Raw genomic sequence first — 20888 nt, 5'->3', positions numbered from 1 at the left:
GCCATGAACAAATATTTTGTTACATTCCGCATACATTTGCATACAATCAAAAACAGTTGCAAAATAATATAAAGAAAAGAACAGTAATTTAAGCATAAAATATAACAGGTACACAAAGTAGAAGTAAATAAATGTAAAGAGTAATACGCTAAATAAAAAAAGCATTAGTAAAGTGTGCAGGAGATGGACTGGGAAAGGTCCCTCATGTTGTGACAGGTGAACACAATTCAGTCTGCACATTCCCACCAGTAACAACGACAGAGGCTGAAACTCTGGGTGTAAATGTATAAATGTAGGATAAAATGTTCCAGAATTTGTGAGTATTTTATATAAAAATGTCCCTAACAGTCAACCCCAATCACAATAAAGACAAAAATTGTTAATTTTTATGGTTGTCATACCCACACACTAAGTTAAACTTTTCATCTGATCAAGCAGAATGTTAACGTCATCTTGTGCTTCAACAAGGTATCTCTGGCTAAAACTAGCTTACGTTAGTGTTAAGTTAGTGAGTCCATGCTAATGTACAAACTTAAATAGCGAACAGTTATCACGTTATGTACCATACAGTTGAAGTCAAAAAACACCATAAACAAAGGGCTATATTAGATTGCCTCTCCATATTTTCTGGTTTAATGTAAATTAATTTAATCTTACTCTGTAGTATATGAACAGTGTTTATTATTATGTGTTGACAATTATGTGTCATTCAGCCAATTATTGGTCTACTATTTAATAATTTACATCATTATAAAGTTGATAATCTCTGCTTTAAAATGACACCCAGTGACAATGCTGTATCTTATTGAGAAATTGGAGATATAAAAACTCTCATTCAGCTTTTACTTTGCTTGAGTGAGGCCTTTGAAAGCATGGAAATCTGACAGTAGCAAATTATGTGTCATTCAGCCAATTATTGGTCTACTATTTAATAATTTACATCATTATAAATCATGGTTATATATGTTATAGCACAAAAATGGATGGCAGACCATTTCAGTAATATGAGTGAAAATTGTCCATACAAAAATTGCTTATGTTGCAGAAGTTGAGGTAAATCTTTGCCTCAGTTAACAATAAAACTAATAATTTAATAGAAATGCATTAAAGATTTATGAATTATACATGTGTATTTGTCACAAGGTGACGATCTTTAGAGGCGGAACCAAAATTCGGGAAGTTTGGTTCCGCCCGGAAGTGTTTCCGCCCGGACCGGAAAAACAGAACACCGGAATTTCCGGTAGCGCCGTAAGAAGGGAAAATCAGGGAATTCGATGCACCTGTGCCTAGTTAGGGACAGCGGTTGGTGATTGGAGGATACGCTGGGACAAGGCAGTACTTAAGGCCAAGTTATTTCACAGTCTGGGCGCTCTTTCTGGTGTGTGTGAAGCACTGTGTTGTGCCCGTCTTGGTGCGCTGCTGGTGGCTGTCTAACTCTCTCTCTCCCTCAGGCTGGAATTGTATGATTGTGAAGACATCGCGAACCTTAAAGGTTGAGAAGTGAACGGATTATACGGCGAACTGAGACGACGTGAAAAAAGGGATTGGAAGCGGCATTGATGTGAGTACTAAGAGCCAGTCGAAAGTGCCCTGTGTATTGACCTGGCGCGTTGTGTAGATCTCTCCAGGAGGAGGAGGGCGGCCCTACCCCTAATATAGCGTGGTGGGAGAGCCGAAGGAATACTTATTGAAGTAGTCACAACGACGACATCACTAGCTAGGCCGCATATATTCATCGCCAGATCCGAACCAAGCGAAGTGAAGGAAGACGGGTGTCCTTCTCGTACACTGAGTGTGGGTGGGTGAGTCTTCGTGCTGTGAAAACCTATAATTTTGACGTGGTGTTGTATATTGCTGTGGGCTGCTGTGTATTGCCGTGTGTCCTGTCAGATAAAACCCCCGCCTTCACGCACTTCGTCGCGGGAGGGACAAGGAGGGACTGGCTGGTCCTAGCCTAGTTCAGTACAGTATATGTTGTGAGCGTGCTTCAGATCTCCGGAGATAGCACGGTACGCTGTGTCCAGCCCAGAGGTGAAAGCCATCCAAAGCAGAGTAACTGTGCTTGTGTCCAAGTTGATACCTGTGGAGAGGAAAGGAAGGAGAGAGAGTGAGTAACACAAGGAGAACCAGAGGGAACCTGTACTTACAGTACGCTGTGTTCAGCCCAGAGGTGAGAGCCATTCAAAAGCAAACTAACTGTGCTATTGTGCCCAAGTTGATATCTGTGGAGAGAAAAGGAGAGAGAGGGAATAACACACGAGGAGGAATAGAGCGAACCCTGTACTTACAGTACGCTGTGTCCAGCCCAGAGGTGAGAGCCATTCAAAGCAAACTAACTGTGCTATTGTGCCCAAGTTGATACCTGTGGAGAGAAAAAGGAAAGAGAGAGTGAGTAACACAAGGAGAAACAGAGGAAACCTGTACTTACAGTACGCTGTGTTCAGCCCAGAGGTGAGAGCCATTCAAAGCAAACTAACTGTGCTAGTGTGCCCAAGTTGATACCTGTGGAGAGAAAAGGAAAGAGAGAGTGAGTAACACAAGGAGAAAACAGATGAAACCTGTACTTACAGTACGCTGTGTTCAGCCCAGAGGTGAGAGCCATTCAAAGCAAACTAACTGTGCTATTGTGCCCAAGTTGATATCTGTGGAGAGAAAAGGAGAGAGAGGGAATAACACGAGGAGGAATAGAGCGAACCCTGTACTTACAGTACGCTGTGTCCAGCCCAGAGGTGAGAGCCATTCAAAGCAAACTAACTGTGTTATTGTGCCCAAGTTGATACCTGTGGAGAGAAAAGGAGAGAGAGTGAATAACACGAGGAGGAATAGAACGAACCCTGTACTTACAGTACGCTGTGTCCAGCCCAGAGGTGAGAGCCATTCAAAGCAAACTAACTGTGCTATTGTGCCTAAGTTGATACCTGTGGAGAGAAAAGGGAGAGAGAGAGTGTGTAACACGAGGAGAGACCGAGGAAACCTGTACTTACGCCGCTGCCTGTGGAGAAAGAGAAAGCGAGTGAGCACCCAAGGAACGAACTGTGTGAACCAGTACTTACTGTGAGCTGTAATCAGCGAAGAGGTGAGAGCAAAACCAAGCTGAACTAACTGTGCCTGTGTGTCCCAGCCGTTGCCTGTGGAGGAAGAGAAAGAGAGTGAGCACCTCGAGAACGAACTGTGTGAACCAGTACTTACCGTGAGCTGTATTCAGCGAAGAGGAGGAAGAAGGAGGGGCTCTACGGATACCTAAGACTCAGGCCGGTGCCCGAGTCCCACGCCCGGATCCCCGTGGCCCCCTTTGCTCCCTGACCTCTTCCCGGCCATAGCCCATCTGGAGGGCCGAGTCAGAGTTTAGTTTTAATTGCCCTTTCCCTATTCCCCAAGCTATTTTTAAATATTTAAATAAAGATTGTTTTTTATCACTTACTTGTTCTCGTGTTGTTTGGCCATTGGGTTGGCTTTGGGGACCTCCTCGAGGTGGAAGTTGAGAAGGGGTGTGGCTTAGTCAAAGCATAGCCAGCCCCTGGGTGTGACATTAATGTTGTACAAAATGTGTATTTAATCATTTTTGTTAATCTTGTCAGGATACAATTCCTTTAACATTTTGCTGTCAACACAATAGGAAAAAGTGTTGCAGAGAAGGAAAAAAAACAAAAAAAAAGTACTAATATAGCTGTTACTGCTGCTGGTGGGTTAATCAAGGCGCACAAAGGATATAACAAAAAGGCTTTTAATGATCCACGGGAGAGAAAAGGGCACATCCAATAGTAAATAACATTAAGAATCAACGTAAACCTCAACAATAGCGGACAAGGAGGAAGTAAACAAACAGGGCTTTTAAACACCAGGAAAGTAATCAGAGGAGTGGAAACAGGTGGGGAGTAATCAATTAACAAAACGAGGAACGGAACATGACCAAATAGGGATAACACAAAAGGAACAGAAAGTCCGTGACTGTGACAATAGCCCATTAGCTATTTTTATTAGTCTTGTCAAAATACTAAATTGGTAAGAAAAGTGTCACAGAAAATAAATACAACATCTGTCAATTATTATAGGCAATATATATTTAGCACATCCACACTTTGCTCCATCCTTATTCTGCTCTGTCACTGAACACTTATGCACATGCTGACCCCACATGTACAATGTGTCACGCAGAAAGCACTGGTTCATGCGTGCAGTGCATGCATAACAGTCCTGAGTGCAGGCTGTACCTGTGGTCAACAAGAATAGAGCACAGATATGCCGTTCTGAAAGGATGTCAGGAAAAAGATATTGTTAGACCAACCGCTCTCATTCAAATTACACCAAAGCAACATTTGAACTGTTGTAATATATTTTATTATATTTGATTTGTATGAAGACCAAAAGCCCTCACATCAGCATTATTTCCTAACTATATTACACTTCTTTCCAGGTGTATTACAATGGTGCTGAGACTGTCACAATACACTGCCAGAAGGAACACAGAGCCGAGGATAAGCGAAATTAGACTATTAATCCAACACTGGGGTTAATCCAATGTGGAAACAGGAGGAAGACACACGTATGTAACTTGTAGACCCGACAAACACAGACTGAACAGACTAGGACCTTTAAAAGACAGGATAATTGGGGAAACACAGGTGAGTGGAATGACAATTAACAGGGGCATGGAACACATGGGGAAGAAACTAGACACATCTGGGAACTAATCAAACCAAACACGGGAGACAGAAACTGGGTCATGGGGCAAAAACAAACTAAATGAATCCAGGGGTGTGACAATACGCCCCTCTCCCGTAAGGTGCATCCTAGCACCGTATAAAACAGAGGGAGGCATGGGTGGGAACTTGGGAGGAGGTTCCGGGGGAGGACAAACTCCTGGGAGGGGTCCAGCAGACAGAGACCACGGAGGAAGGAGCCAGGGAGGAGACGATGGAGGGAGGAGACAGGAGGAGCCCAGCAGGACCCAGGCCACAGCCATAACAGCCCAAGGTGGAGCCAACGGTGGAAGGGGCCATGGAAGAGGAATGGCCGCCGAACTCCAGGGGGCCGAGCAACAGCGGGCAGAGCAGGTGGAGGAGCCTGAGACGGAGAGCTGAAGAGCCAGAGAGACCGATAGTACCAGCAACCCATACACAGAAATGATGGCTCTGGCGACGACACAGAGATGTGGATCCAGAAAGCCGCAGTGGAGCCAGAGCGACAGAGGACTGAGGTGGAGCCGAGGGGAAAGAAGGAGCCTGACAGAGCCAGAGGGATGGAGGGATGAGGTCAGAGGAGTGGAGTCCCGAGGCGTAGGATGGTCGACACCAGAGCAAGGCGGAGCCGAAGGGACAAGGGAGCCAGGCGGAGCTTGTGGACTGCCGGGGCCACGGCGCAGAGGAGGGAACTAGTCTCTTGCATTAATGATACAATGACAAATACATTAAACAGTTGCTTGTCCGCTGGTCTAACGTAATTGATACAATCTTTATTTGAAGCACCTTTATTTGAAGTTACTTTCAAAAAGTGATTTACTCTATTATTTTTATCACTGTTATCCAAACTAAAAAACTTGTATCGCAGTTTCTTTGATTATCTATGTTAATTTGAATAATTTTAACAAAAATAATGATACGGTGTGGTTGAAAAAAATACAATTTGTGAAGCTTTTTCATATCTATGACTCTCTGGGTCAGCGGCAGCTGTTCGCTGTGATCGACTGTACTTGCCCAAGGTTAAACAGACAGACAAATCTGTCTTAAATAGGTATGATATTTTTGTGGGTGTTTGAAGCGAGATCGCAATCTTTTAATGATTAATTGTGCAACTCCATTACTTCGTTAACAAGTAATAATTTCAAATTGATTTTTGTGGTTCTGAGTTTGAAAACTGTCTTACCCTCCATCTCCAGAAACCAGTCCCGCCAGAATGCAACGGTCCCTGGTCTCTTGTCTCCTTTTATGGGAGCCTCTTGGTGAGCTGAATTGTGGCTTGAACAGCTCCACAATGCCAGCAGCAGTAATTTGGGCATCAGTTTTCAGGAATTGTTCTTGAAAAACTGTTGGGTGAGCCACAAGCTCATCTAGGAGCCCAAGGGCATTTAGACCTTCTTTGAACCTAAAGTAAAGATGGTAGTTGGAAAAATATTTTGTGTAAATATATCACAGAGTAAAATTTTTTAAACCAATTTGACCACTCAATGACATCTGGGTTCCAATGTGCAATTCTTTGAGAATAATTTAATATTAACACAATTTAAGATATTTTTAACTTTGCATGCACTATAAAATCCATTTCACAAGCACAACACTTATTAAAATCACGCTACTGCTGTAAGAAATTAAGAAATTTTATGGTAAAAACAAGCTCCACACCCTGAATCTGAATGCTTTACAAGCTTCATTACGTCTCTTAGCTGGAATAAAGACTGATTGATGCATCTGCCACACAAGAAAATTAAACTTAAAAATTAAACATGTTGTATAACATTTGGATGCTACTTTTCACCCGAATAAAGACTGGTGCATCTACAAAACAAGATAATTTCTCCTCATTGTTTTTTTCTTTTCTTACAAGTTACTTGGCAGAATAAATATTGACCTACAAATGCAAGCATGTTGTGTTTTTAATTGCTTAAGAGCAGTATTGTCTCTGAAGTAAGCATTCACTACTCACTCTTCAGGTATGCAAGGTGACAAGAGAGACATGGCGGAGCTTGGGGGAGAAATGATGGGCCGTGGGGGTGAAATGACGGGTGTAAATATCCAGTCGATGAGATGTCTGTATTTGTAAGCAATTCCTGAAATGATAACACATTCATCACGTTACATACTTATACATATATATAGTTATACAATATATATATATATATATATATATATATATATATGATGCACAGATAAATACTATTTGTAGTAATCACCTAATATAAACACACATGTATCACATGTCCTTACCTGTACCTCATCCAAAGATAAACCACGACACATAAAAGAGTGGAAGGCCCATCTATGCCATGATCTTCCAGAGACTAGATTGCTCTATAACGGAGTTGGTGAGAGTGACAACTGCACTGAGAACACTTTACTTGCCATGTCATCAACAACAGCAACTGCAACCAGGTCCTGTCAGAAGCAAAATAAATTATCAGTAATTGAAACAACTTTCTTCAACAAATTAAAAAAAGTAAAAAGTAGATAATTAAATAGCAATTAACCTGAAATGACTGAGAGACATTGAATCTCCTCTTAAGGATTCTCCCATCTGGGTATTTAAATTGTATCATATGACCATCAGCCGGCTCAACAATTGCTGATATATGCCTCCGGTGATCATCTATTGCCTTTTTAAAAATGTAACCATTTTTAGTTACATTTTTGACGACATCATATTTGAACATACCTTTCTGCGTCGCCTTTCACACTCTTCCATCTGTCTCCTTTTTATCTCCTGTTACATTTGAAAATGTACAAACACAAAATAAGATATTTTGAATAACAGTTTCTTGTCCACATTGACTTCCATAGTATTTTTTTTTCTAATGTGTAAGTCAATAGCTACAATCAAGTGCAGGGCTGAAAGTATTCCGGCACCGTGCCGGATCTCCGGCGTGTGGCCGTGAGGAAAAAAAAAAATGTTTGAGAGCCTGCGCGTGCGGATTAATATTTTCGAGCCAATTTGTTTCTACTTAGTTGTTGTAACTAACGTTACAAGCCTATCAGAAGCAGAGAAGGGCGGGTCCTTGTAACACCGTATGATTGACACCCATACGTCAATGTCACGTTAGCGTTGTCGGAAAAAAAAAAAATAGAGCGCAAGTTTATGAAGCCTGGGGATGATGTCCTAGCAATAGATAAAGGGCTCAAAAATAAAATGGCGCTGGGCGTGGATTGAAGAAAATAGAGATGGCGAGCCTTTTGGCAGTTGGTGCAAGAAAACTGAGAGAGCCCGGGGCTTGTTTCTGCACGATTTGCTCGAGGAAGCTACTGTAAGGCAGCAGCGATAAGAAAGTCGTGCTTGCTCGTCATGATTAATGGTGCGTTCACATCAGACGCGAATAGAGCGTCTGGCGCGAGTGATTTCAACATTAAGTCAATGCAAAGACGCGAAAAGAAAACCTGCGGCGCGTTTCGCGCGAATGAGGCGGCGCGAATTGAGCGTTTCGGGCGTTTTGACACGCGAAACGCGCAAGTTGAAAAATCTGAACTTTGGCGAAATTTTGCGCCGCCATAACCAATCAGGAGCTTGCTCTAGTAGTGACGTGATTACGAAGTAGCAAGCGGAGGGAAAATCCGAAAAAACAATGGAGGACACACTTATCATCGCTGTATGTGCATACCCAGAGCTGTATGATACTTCTTCATACTTTTATACAATGACCAAAGGTTTTGGTGTGTTATTTTGTGCACAACATAGTAAATCATAATTTGTATTTGTTAAAATAAAAATATTATTTATATGTTAAGACTAGAATACTTATGGCAAACATTTGTACATTCATTTGTAATTATATCCTATTGCAAATACACTCACAATAGTATAGTAAAAAAAGTTATTTGTGATTAGACAAGTGTTGTGGTACAGTGTAATGAGAATGCAGCAACGAGACAGGGATTCCTTTTGGAGGCAAGCTCCATTTATCATTTGAAAACAAGAAAACTATAACAATCTAAACTTGAACAAAAAAAAAAATATTGAAAATTATGAAACATTTACAAGAGTTAAGTATGAATAAAGATAGCAATATTTACAAGAGAGGTTGAAAAGATTTTTTACAATATATAAAGTGTGTAAATCAAAAGAAAATTTCACATGCCACTCTTCCCTCTTCCAATCAAGAACCTTTTTATTCCTGCATGTAAATAGCACAGTAACTCCGGTCATAGAGCCGCTGCCCGTGCACTCAAACTTACCACAACGATGCCGGGAGCAACTGTTACAGCTGACACACCGTTGTCTATGACTGACCGTGTCTGCGATTTAAAAATATGTTTGTGCACATTTTATAGCAGAACATGATTTGTCATTCAGAATTTTGCAGCCACTGGTCACCCTGTGTAGAAAAATTGGCAGAAGACAACAAAAAGCGTTAACTAGCCTGTCGGTTTCAAATCAACATGCGAGATACATGAACACTCATGGCATTGCACTACAGTTCAAAAAATGTTTGTCTGAGAAGCTAAAAAAATGCACGTTCTCACTCAATGTTGATGAAGCAACAACCTTGAATATGGATAAAATACTCAATGTGCTTGTTCGCTTTTTTGATAATGAAAGCAACAGAGTAATAACACAACACCTGGCAAGCAGAGAAGTCAACATTGCCAATGCCCCAAACCTTATGCTGGAACTTAAAGATGTCATGCAGACTTATGGTCTTGAGTGGAGACAAGTTACCAGCATCCTCCTTGACAACTATGCAGTCATGAGAGGAAAAAACTCTGGCCTTGAAACTCAAGCAAGGAAGGAGAACCCATACCTCCTTGACGTATCTGGAGAGACCGTGCACATGGTTTCCAATGCTGCCAAGGCCCTCATGATAATGGCCTTGATTTCACTTCTATTCTTCAGTTTAGCAGTTCAGTTCTTTAGTTATTTGTCACTTGTTATTTAAGCACTTTAAGCACTTGTTATTGTTTAGAAGAAAACACTTTATTTGACATAGTACTTTAAATAAATGGTGCAAAGCATAATCATTGAAGTGAGTCATCTCTATCTCAGTCTCAGTTTACCAGTTTTTTAAGCACTTTAAGCTCGTTACTGTATTTTTGTTATTAACCCCCCCCCCCCCCCCCCCCCAAACCCCCCCCCCCCCCCCAAAGAAAAAAGTTCAGGCTAAGGATTTTTTTTCCACTTTAACCCCTGTATATAACTGAACTGCGGAGCAATAACCATTTTAACAATATAAGTTTATTTTGACTAATAGTCTAATTTTTTACCATATATAATTGATTAAAATAACAATACTGACATTTATTAAGGCTAAATCTTGCTAACCATTAAAAAATTGGGTAAGCACACTAATTTTAAGAGATTTTCAAAGCAAATTATTTAATTTTTTTAAACAAATTATTTAATTTTTTTAAAACAAATTATTTAATTTTAACACAAATATATTTGCTAACTAACATGAACTACAATGAACAATACATTTATTACTGTAGGCTATTTATAAATCTTTGTTAATCTTAGTTAATAAAAATGCACCTGTTCATTGTTTATGTTAGTTCACAGTGCATTTAAGTACCAAATACAGCTTTTGTTAACGAGTGCTCCACGAGAAACTTTGATCTTCTGACCTTTTGCCATTGTGCACTGTCATTTGATTAAGATTATGTGCTTAGTTTGAAACATATAGATGTTTAAAGACGGTGAGAGTGCACGTGTCTCTCTCTCTGTCTCTCTCTCTCTCTCTCTCACGAATTATCGTTGGGTGTGAATTGTGCTTAACAATAACGTTAATAAACCGATAAATCACTCTTTCTGTAAAACATTAAACAGATTTAAGTAGTTAAAAAACTGTTTGCCAATCTCATGCACTCTTTTTCAAAAACTCTATTTCAAACTGTGATGCGCTTTCAAAATGCTAAACAGGTGGGCGAAAGTTAAACGCAACTACAGCACAGTTGTCATCGTTTACACACAACGACACAAATGTGTTCACACTTACTTCAATATATAGCCTATAATACATAGCTCTTCCAAATTATTTTAAAAGGGGAAGGTAATATTATTATTATTAATAATAGTTTTACACAAAATAATTCAATTGCAATTGCAATATTTGATGATTTTATTTATTTATTGCAAAACTGTGCAGCACTTACATTTTATTGATCCATAAGGATGACTGGATGAGGGATGGATGTATGGATATCTATCTAGATGCACAAACAATATCAAACTATACAGACAAAATAGTAATGAATTATGTGTGTTACACAAAAGTGTTACAAGTAACCCTGCATATGAGGTAGGTTGTAACATTTGCACTTCTGTCACTTTCCGTGCAACTGTAGGCTACGCTAATGGTTAGGTCCTAGAAAAAACTTTAAGTGTTCATTTGTAGCAGAGATTGGTATGTTGCTTGTGTAAAAAAGAGAATTAATCTAACTTGTTAATTTTTTTAATAATTGAGCCAAAACCAAAATGTGTTAGGTTGTGCCACGCTCTCCCTAAACAAAATCTAATGACACTGAATAAGCTTGGTGGGAATAATCTAACATAGCAAAAACTAGGCTATGAGGAAAATAATTCATAAAGCATAAAAAAACAAACGTAACACAGAACTTAAAGACGCTGCTTCTCTATCTGGAACGCAGTCTATCTCTCTCTCGTTTCTTCTCCTCATTGCCGCCGTCAACCTATGAGAAAGAGAGCTGCACGCTCATAGAGGTAGAGCGACTCCAGAGTAAACAAGGGAAACAGAAAGATACATAAGACACGGACTATAACCACCGACCGTAATATATCATAGCCTATTACAAGAATGTTGTTGTATGGGTCTAAAGACAAAACCTCAATAGCTTAATATATGACATAACAAAAATGACATTTGGTATACGGTCTACATGAATGATCAGATGCCCGCTCATTATACAATTCCAGTAGTTCTAGTGTTAAAGTGGCAAGTTCTATAAATTTCAAAACATCTTTTCATTCATATTATTCTTTCCACTCAATTATGCCCAAATTAAGATTTCTGAAGCATTTTAATCATTATAATGTTTAAAGTTTCTGCTTATAGTTTCCCGTTTCAGTTTCTGCTTATAGGCAGAAACTGAAACGGGAAGCACCCGCCCTCAGGACAATTCAGTGCTGGTCGGACCAATCAGACGCTATACTACAAGACTGTTTTGATCACGTGGACTGGGACATGTTCCGGGCAGCGTCTGATGACGACATAGAGGCGTACTCAGAAACTGTAACGTGTTTCATCAGGAAGTGTGTAGAAGATGTAGTGCCGACAAAAACAATCCACATCTACCCCAACCAAAAACCGTGGATTAATAACGATGTTCGAGCAGCCTTGTCAGCGCGGACATCCGCTTTTAAATCCGGAAACGCTGATGATCGCAAACAAGCCAGTTACAATCTCAGGAAATCCATCAAAGCCACAAAAAAAAAAACAATACAAAAACAAAGTTGAAGAACAATTCAACACCAGCGATGCAAGAGGCATGTGGCAGGGAATCAATAAAATCACAGACTTTAAAGGGAACAAACCAGCTACTGTGAACCATTGCCGCCTCTCTACCGGACGAGCTCAATAACTTTTATGCTCGTTTCGAGGCTCACAACACCGCCCACACAGAGAGCGCTCCCGCAGCTGCTGCAGAAGATGTGAGTGCACTCTCCGTCTCTGTCGCGGATGTAACCCGATCCTTCCGACGGGTGAATATCCGCAAGGCAGCGGGTCCTGATGGCATCCCAGGCCGTGTGCTCCGAGCATGCGCATTCCAGCTAGCCGGTGTTTTTACAGACATTTTTCAACCTCTCCCTCTCTCTCTCTGTGGTTCCCTCGTGCTTCAAAAAATCCACCATTGTGCCCATACCAAAGAAAAATAAAATCACATGCTTGAATGACTGGAGGCCTGTTGCTCTCACACCCATCTTCAGAAAGTGTTTTGAGAGACTCGTCAGAGACTACATCTGCTCTGTGCTGCCTGCCTCACTGGATCCGCTACAATTTGCATATCGTAGCAACCGTTCTACAGACGATGCTATTGCTTTCACTCTACACACTGCTCTCTCCCACCTGGAAAATAAGAACAACCTATGCGAGAATGCTGTTTGTGGACTACAGCTCAGCATTTAACACCATAGTGCCTGCCACACTTGTTGCGAAGCTCCAGACTCTGGGACTAAACAGATCTCTGTGCAGCTGGATCCTGGACTTCCTAACAGGCAGAAGCCAGGTGGTCAGAATGGGCAAAAACACTTCATCCCCGCTGACCCTCAACACTGGTGCTCCTCAGGGCTGTGTCCTCAGCCCGCTCCTGTACTCCCTGTACACACATGACTGTACAGCCACACACAGCTCCAACGTCATCATCAAATTCGCTGATGACACAACGGTGATAGGCCTGATCACCGACAACGATAAGACGGCCTACAGAGAGGAGGTGAGCACCCTGACTAAATGGTGTCAGGACAACCACCTCTCACTCAACATCGACAAGACCAAGGAGCTGGTGGTGGATTTCAGGAGACAGAGCAGAGAACACACACCCATCACCATCGACAAGACACCTGTGGAGCGGGGTAAGCAGCTTCAAGTTCCTCGGTGTTAACATCAGTGAGGATCTCACCTGGATCTACACACACTGATGCAGTGCTGAAGAAGGCACATCAACGCCTCTTCTTCCTGAGACGGCTGAGGAAGTTTGGAATGAGCCCCAGCATCCTCAGATCGTTCTACACCTGCACTATAGAGAGCATCCTGACGGGCTGCATCACTGCCTGGTTTGGAAACAGCACCGCTGGCAACCGCAAAGCTCTGAAAAGGGGTCGTGCGAACTGCCCAGCCACATTGTTGGAGGTGAGCTTCCCTCCCTCCAGGACATCTACACCAGGCGGTGTATAAGGAAATCCCGGAGGATCATCAGTGACTCCAGCCATCCTTCCCCACAGACTGCTCTCTCTGCTGCCCTCAGGAAGACGTCTCCGCAGCATCCGAAGCCGCACTAGCCGACTGAGGGATAGCTTTTTCCCTCAGGCTATCCGACTTATGAACAGTCTGAACTAATACACCCTACAGCATACTCCACAATATGGTATGCCACACACTGCACTTTAACTTTGACAGTTCAACACCGAACTATTTAACACAATAATCTACCTGCTACCACTGGATTCCATCCAATGCACATCCATAACATTTCTGTATCCAGCCCACGTACACTTAGCATATTTTCATGCGTATATATGTCTACATAATTTAGAATGTGTACATTCTGTGTATAGTGTATAATGTGTAGTGCTAACTGTATGTATGTACATATTGCGTAAAAATGTGTAGTGCTAACTGTAAGTATGTCCAATAGTACACTGGTGTGTACTGACTATATGTATGTGCATATTGCATATTTTCACCTGTTGAAGTCTGTATGGTTATATGTTAACTGTTTCTGCAATTTCTGGTGCACGCTCCCAAGAATTTCACTCACCAAGGCACATGTGCTGTGGTGATGTGACAATAAAGTGACTTGACTTGACTTGACTTGACTTATATTTCATGGTAAAGTTTAGAGACAGAGAGTGGGGGGACATGCAGAAAAATGCAATTTTTTTGTGTTCTATGTAGTTTTTATTAATGTTTTTAATTATACATTTTAAATTTGTGGTTAGCTTATAAGCAGGACATTTAGCTTAATAATAAAATGTATTTTTAGAGTTAATTTTCATGCAATTTATATATATATAATGTCCTGGGGACAGAAAAATGCACCCTTTCGGTGGAATGGCTATACTATACCATCTGATTATGTAATCCTGTCCGTATGAAATGCGCATCTAGCCTACTTTACAGCGATTACATGGAGATAAATTTGCAGCCTACACTGATTTAGAATACACACTAATAAACAATTAAAATGCTATGTTATTTTTTCATACACATTTATTATCATTAGCCTACTTTTGCCGGTAATATGTAGGCCTATGCGTGCGATTAGTCCTTGCTTGAATGACTAGCCTACTAGGAAAAATATTCAGTCTATGGCAACTCTAATCAATAGCCTACATTTAATAACTGAATTATTTAATTAGTAGCCTAATTTAGTTCCCAGCTCTTACATTAAACTGAGTTAGCATAATTAGTTAATGAACTAATAAAATAACAAAATAAAGTTTCAGTTAAGATGCTAACATATTTCTGTAAGCATTGCTTATTCCACCACACAAAGGACTGTTTATAAGGTGACAATCCATTATACATGTAAAGATTGTGGGCTGTATCTTGAAGATTTTTGTATTTTATTGCATCTTCTGTTATAAAGATGAAGACTGATATTTCGTTAATAAAATAAATAATAACACAATGTTGTAAAAAATAACTCAGGCTATGTTCTGTTCTGACTACTTTTTGTTTAATTATATCTATGATGATATAGCCTATTAACAAAAAATAAATATTATTATATTCATATATTATATTTAAAAAAAACGTATAGGCCTATATAAAATATATTTAAAAAAAGGGCCTCACTGATTCATTTTGCCTGGGGTTCGCCTCTGATTGGGGGCTGCTACTATTTGCTTAAGATTTTTAAATGTAGAAGTTTGATAAATGTGTGATAGGCTATTTTATGTGGATAAAGGCATATTTTGTACATGACTACACATGTCCTTATAAGGCCAAGAAAATATGTTGCATCTTGTTATTAAGAGAAAAAAAATGTATTTTAAGGACATAAGATCTCGCTATTACGAGAAAATGGTTTTCAATGGAATAAGAGCATGTCATTGTTAAACAACACCACCAACAATGTAAGAGGCCTGTGGAGATTTTGAGAAGAACTATGGATTCAACATTAATAATGATTTTCATAATGCACGGGTAAGTATATATTTTGTGATGTAGAAAAAAATTTCTAGGCAGCAGATGTAAATAAATGGTCAATTAAGTTCAGAAATTGGTATATAAAAAGTAAATATTTGCTGCATTGTTTGTATTGTATTGTATGTAATTCTTCGGGGTAGAGGGGTAAAACTTGTATATCAAAACCCTTAATCAAAAACTTTCTGAAAAACATGTATTTTCATAAATACAAGGAAGGCTAAAAGTGCTGCACAGGTGTACCTTATCTCAGTATCAGTATGTGTAATGTAATATAATGTGGTAAGTGTAGTGTGTGTGTGAAGTGTATATATATATATATATATATATATATATATATATATATATAATATATATAATATATATACTTCGAAAAACACTGAACAATCTCAGATTCATAAGGCTTAATGTGTTATCAGAAGGGGCTCTCTAACAAATAATGCATAGTGGTTAAATTATAAAAAAGATGCTTTAGAAATATGCTACAGTAGGAGTGTACATGAAAATACTATTTGAAGGAAATGTGTAATTATCCTTACACAACTTCTATTGTGATTGTGAAAATGGTCATGACTTTCAGGGCTTGAACTGTCTAAATAGGCCCATTTAAAACATGCTGTAGTTATTATATGTAGGCCTAGTTGTAGCCTATATTCCGAAAAATTACATTGTTCAACATGTATTTTCACATTAAAAACTGGTATTTACAAGCTAAATCTAGTTAGGTTCTCTGTGTTTGAACGAGCACTAAACCAGTTGGCGGTGCTAATGTCCAAAAAATGTAGGTACGTGTTAACATGCAATTTACGTGTTAACAGTTATTACATTTAAAAAAAGCTTAATGTAGGCTTACTATGAAAGACTTATGTACACTGTATTTTTTTAAGGTAAGTGCAAACAATTTAAGTTACATTTAAATAGAACAAAATATTGAAAGTTAGTTAACTAAATCTGTTTATTTAAATGTAGCTAAAATAAATTGATTTCAACAACTTTCCTTAAAAAAAGTAGTAAATTCAATGAATTATTTTTTTTCAGTGAAATATAGTAAATATTAGTAAATGTACTTTTTTTTTCAATGAGCAGTGTTCTTTATCATTCCTGTAATAACACAACTCTTAAAAAAAGAGAAACAATTCTGTTGTACAGTTAAGTGATGGAACATTCTGTGAAATGATGACCCTGGTGTCTTTCAAGAGTGAGGATGGGGCATCTTCTGCATCCACCACAAACAGACTCTGTGTTTAGTTAAAGAATTTTGTTTTACAGATGTTCAGCTAAATACAGTATATCCTCAACGTTTATATAGTGTCTCATAATGTATTTAATGGAAATGCGTAATTATTAGGTCTAAAGACAAGTGTTGAACAATGTCTGTTGAAGTTCCTTTTTACATAAATACTTGAAGTATTTCCAAAAAACACTTCCTTTCTGCATAGATACTTGCCACACAAACAGTTGAGAAACACAACACAGTCCACTACAGGAGAGAGAAACTAGCGTTAGTTTGCTGACACTAAAACACTCAGATAGTGTAAATGAAAATATGCAGAGAAGATGAAACAACATTGATCATGTGTAAGAATATGTGGATGTCGTAAGAGGTAAAGTCAGAAAAGAGATCACAGATTCAACGCCACGAGAATCCAGTCTTCTGAACTCACAGGTAACTGAGATTAATCAAGAATATATTTCAGTAGATAGTTCAATGTATGAATTATAAGCTTTATTTTAAAATTATGTTCCATCTATCTATATATATATATGACTGTAACCATTTCAACTGCACAATAAATGTCTTGTGGATGAAGGTTCAATAATGGACTCAGAAGACAGAATAGAAAGGATTGTTGATATCTACATCAGTGCAGAGGATGTAAGAGACATGAAATTTAAGAAAGACACAGAAGACTTCAACACAGCAAAACCCCAAACATCTCGACACACAGGTAACTGAGATTAAAGGAACAGTTTAGCCAAAAAATAACATTTTCTTATTATTTACTTTTCTTTCTTATTATTTTTTATTTTATTATTTTCCTGAAAATGACTGATCTTTTTGCTTGAGAAGACACTTATTTGTCAACCGGGGTCATGTGGATTAATTTAAAGCTGCCTAAATACGGATTTTTGACCTTTAGAAAAGGTTCATGTTGTGCCCCGTTTTCACGTTTTCCTCCAAAACCTCCAAAAATGTATCTTCGGCTGAAGAAAGAAAGTCATATACAGTGAATCTTGGATGAGTAAATAATCAGGAAACCATTTTTGAGTGAACTATTCCTCTGCATTTACTCACAAAACACAAGGACAAAAACCACACTAATAAACATCTGACAAGAGGTAAAGTTAGTCTACAGTTCACATGTTTCAGAAGATGTGAGTCGTATGATATGAGGAAGGGAAGAGAGTTATATCATATCTATCATCTTCAGGAAGTGATGGTGTGAAGATCAGAAGCTCCAGAGCAGCTGGTGTGTGTTTGGTGCTGCTGTGTGTTCTTCTGCTGACTGCAGTCATAGTGCTGTGTGTCCTCATCCATACAAAGAGCACAAACTACACACAAGAGAGACAGCAGCTGCTAACTAAGATCACCAACCTCACAGAAGAAAGAGACCAGCTACTAATCCGAAATAAAAACCTGACTAATGAGAGAGAACTGCTAATATTCCAGAATGGTAATCTGACGAAAGAGAGAAACAGCTGAAATCAGAAAAAAATGAACTTCAGATGTGTTTGTGGGTAAGTTTCTTCAGTTTAACTGGTAACTTGCTCTGAAGCAGTTTTTAAAGTGGAGTGAACTGGATCTGTTATGTTGGGATCATGTGGCTAATGCTCATATTCACAGTGCAGATTTTTTAAGTGCCATGTCTATAATTATTAATAATAATCTAGGGAAGTCAAATGAATATAATACAGTACACGGTGCCTAGTAAACAGACTACTTCACTGCTTAGTGAACACTAGTTTGATGAATTCAAAAAGCTGTGACTAAAACCTCCTTTTAGGAATCAATCAGTAATTCTGCAGGTCAATGTCTCTAACAGTATACAGCAGACATAGAGGGAAGAATTCAGCAATAAGCTTTAAGAAAAGTTCATTTTCATTACACTACTGTAAAGAGATTTTGCAGTAGATGAAAAACACTAGAAAAGAAAAGTTCAAAGACCAAATAACTGATAATGAACACACAATCGAGTATCCACCTTTTTGACCTCAATAGTCAATATCAAGCAGCAAAACAAACTGTTTTGTACAGCTAAAAATAGCTGGACGCAAAAGAGACCGGAAGCTAGACCCATAAAATTTACAAATGGCGGCACCCATTTTTATGTCAGGAAAAAGGTGGATACAGTCAGTTACTGTACAATAATAAATAAATAAAGAATTTAGCATCCTCTGACAAAATGCTTTACAGTATTGGTGATGACCAAATGTTCCAAACTACAGCAGTTTCTTAGTCTTCTAGACTTTCTCTGCCTCTCCTAGCCGTCTCTCAGTCCTTCAAAAATACATGTAAGAAGTACTTTACTACAAATCAGTCCAACAGTTATGAGTTTGCGGGTGTACAGTATTTAGTACACAGAAGAGTGAAAAGTTCTCTCATCTTAAAGTACAGCGACGATGTGCTGAAAATTATACTGTAAGTGTAAGTAGTGTAAAACCCTTTAGATAAGTCTGTAGGTCACTCCATGAACATGATCAACTATAGAGCTTTGTATTTCTACAGGAACAAATGTCCTTCGACCCCCGTTCTCTTCATTTTTCTTTTCCCCCTCCTTTCCTCTTTGTCTCCCACCACAAGGATTCATTTACCAAAGCACCCATAAGCATGTTCATATTATCCTGAGATTCTGACTGGTGTGTCATCAGTTTTGTTACTAATATTTACACATAGATAAATATGTGCTGTTTGAGTTCATATTGTGATGCTTTGATGCAATTATGTGTGTGCTTGTGTTTTCTGAATGAGAACATGGTTAAACCTGTTGAAAATGAGGGCATTTTGTGTAGAGTTCAGCAAAGAGATAAAATTGGAACGTGTGTGAAAACAGGTGAAATGTGTTAAATGTTTTAAGAAAGGTGTCTTTGTTTCGAGAAACTGAATGAATGGTTGGAAATGTGTGCCAAATTAATCAGTTAATTAATTATTATTAATAATGAATCAGTTAATTAATTAAGCAATCGAGAAAAACCGTAACCATCCAGACTTGAATTGCTCGGATCAAAGTTTAGTTCATGTCTTATCTGGTTGTGTTTATAGATGGATGGAAGTGCCATCAATCCAGTCTTTACTTCATTTCCTCTGAGAAGAAGAGCTGGACTGAGAGCAGAAGATACTGTAGAGAGAGAGCAGCAGATCTGATCATCATCAACAACACAGAGGAACAAGTGAGTGTGTGTGTGTGTGTGTGATTGTGGTGTTTAATTTTTAAATGAAAGATAATGTGCTGAAATGTGTCTTTGCTCATTTTATAAATCATGGTATTGTTTGACTTCTCAGGAGTTTGTGAAGAACATTTCTGGTGGTTCTGGATATTTCTGGATTGGTCTGACTGATATTGAAGTGGAGGGCAGATGGAAATGGGTTGATGGCAGCACACTGACCTCTAGGTGAGAAATCACTGAACTGAACTGATTATTATATAATAAATGATTGTCTCAGTCAGTATCATATCACACAGAAAGCAGCTCTGAACTAAAGCTGATCTGTTGATGCAGGTTCCGGGTCTGGAGAGCCAAACAGCTATCAGGGAAAAGAGGAAAGACTGTGTTCTAAATCATTTACCAGGATGGGCTGATTTTCCATGTGATTATATGTCTAAATGGATCTGTGAAAAGAGTATTGTTAAATGACACATTTCAATAAATGTATATATAGTGTGTTATGAACATCTAAATATGTGTTATGATCAATATTTCCTATTATGATCTTGTTTGTTTGAATAAATGTTGTGACTGCACATGGATCCTGTTTTCCCTTTTCCCCGTTTGTTTTATTATTCAGTATATCAACAATAATTTATTTCATACCCAACACACATATACTTTAATCTAATTCTAATTCTAATTTAAATTAATATCTCATTTATTTTACTTGCACTTTAAAGTTGTTCTCAACATCTCATGATTTCAGAGCATGTGAGTTCCTGAACCTGATGAATGATGGGATACACATAACGCTCAGATATACTGTACTTAAGAGGGATCAGAGAAAGACCTGGTGACTCAGTGTATAATTATGTTGTTTGATCCATTTAATTTAAAATGTAGATTTAATAGAAGACATCTGAGGAAATTAAGACAGCCTTTTCATTACTACTTATTTAAAAAAAAAAAAAAAAAAAAAACATAAATATAAAACACT

The 20888-nt window shown here is 38.7% G+C and overlaps 2 protein-coding genes across 3 annotated transcripts in view; both read left to right on the top strand.

Annotated features, from left to right (window-relative positions):
* Positions 1-20888, top strand: part of LOC109062990 (gastrula zinc finger protein XlCGF7.1-like) — a 972510-nt gene that overhangs the window by 768407 nt on the left and 183215 nt on the right. The window lies entirely within an intron of this gene.
* On the top strand, positions 16958-20490 carry LOC122140763 (CD209 antigen-like protein C). The gene is made up of 5 exons (XM_042745660.1): positions 16958-17189; positions 17335-17472; positions 19785-19912; positions 20025-20134; positions 20243-20490. The coding sequence occupies exons 2-5, from the start codon at positions 17343-17345 to the stop codon at positions 20298-20300; spliced, it is 426 nt and encodes a 141-aa protein (XP_042601594.1). The 5' UTR covers positions 16958-17189; positions 17335-17342; the 3' UTR covers positions 20301-20490.

This window comes from Cyprinus carpio, chromosome A4, assembly GCF_018340385.1.
Source record: "Cyprinus carpio isolate SPL01 chromosome A4, ASM1834038v1, whole genome shotgun sequence".
NCBI lineage: Eukaryota > Metazoa > Chordata > Actinopteri > Cypriniformes > Cyprinidae > Cyprinus > Cyprinus carpio.
This window is presented reverse-complemented; position numbering and strand designations above follow the sequence as displayed.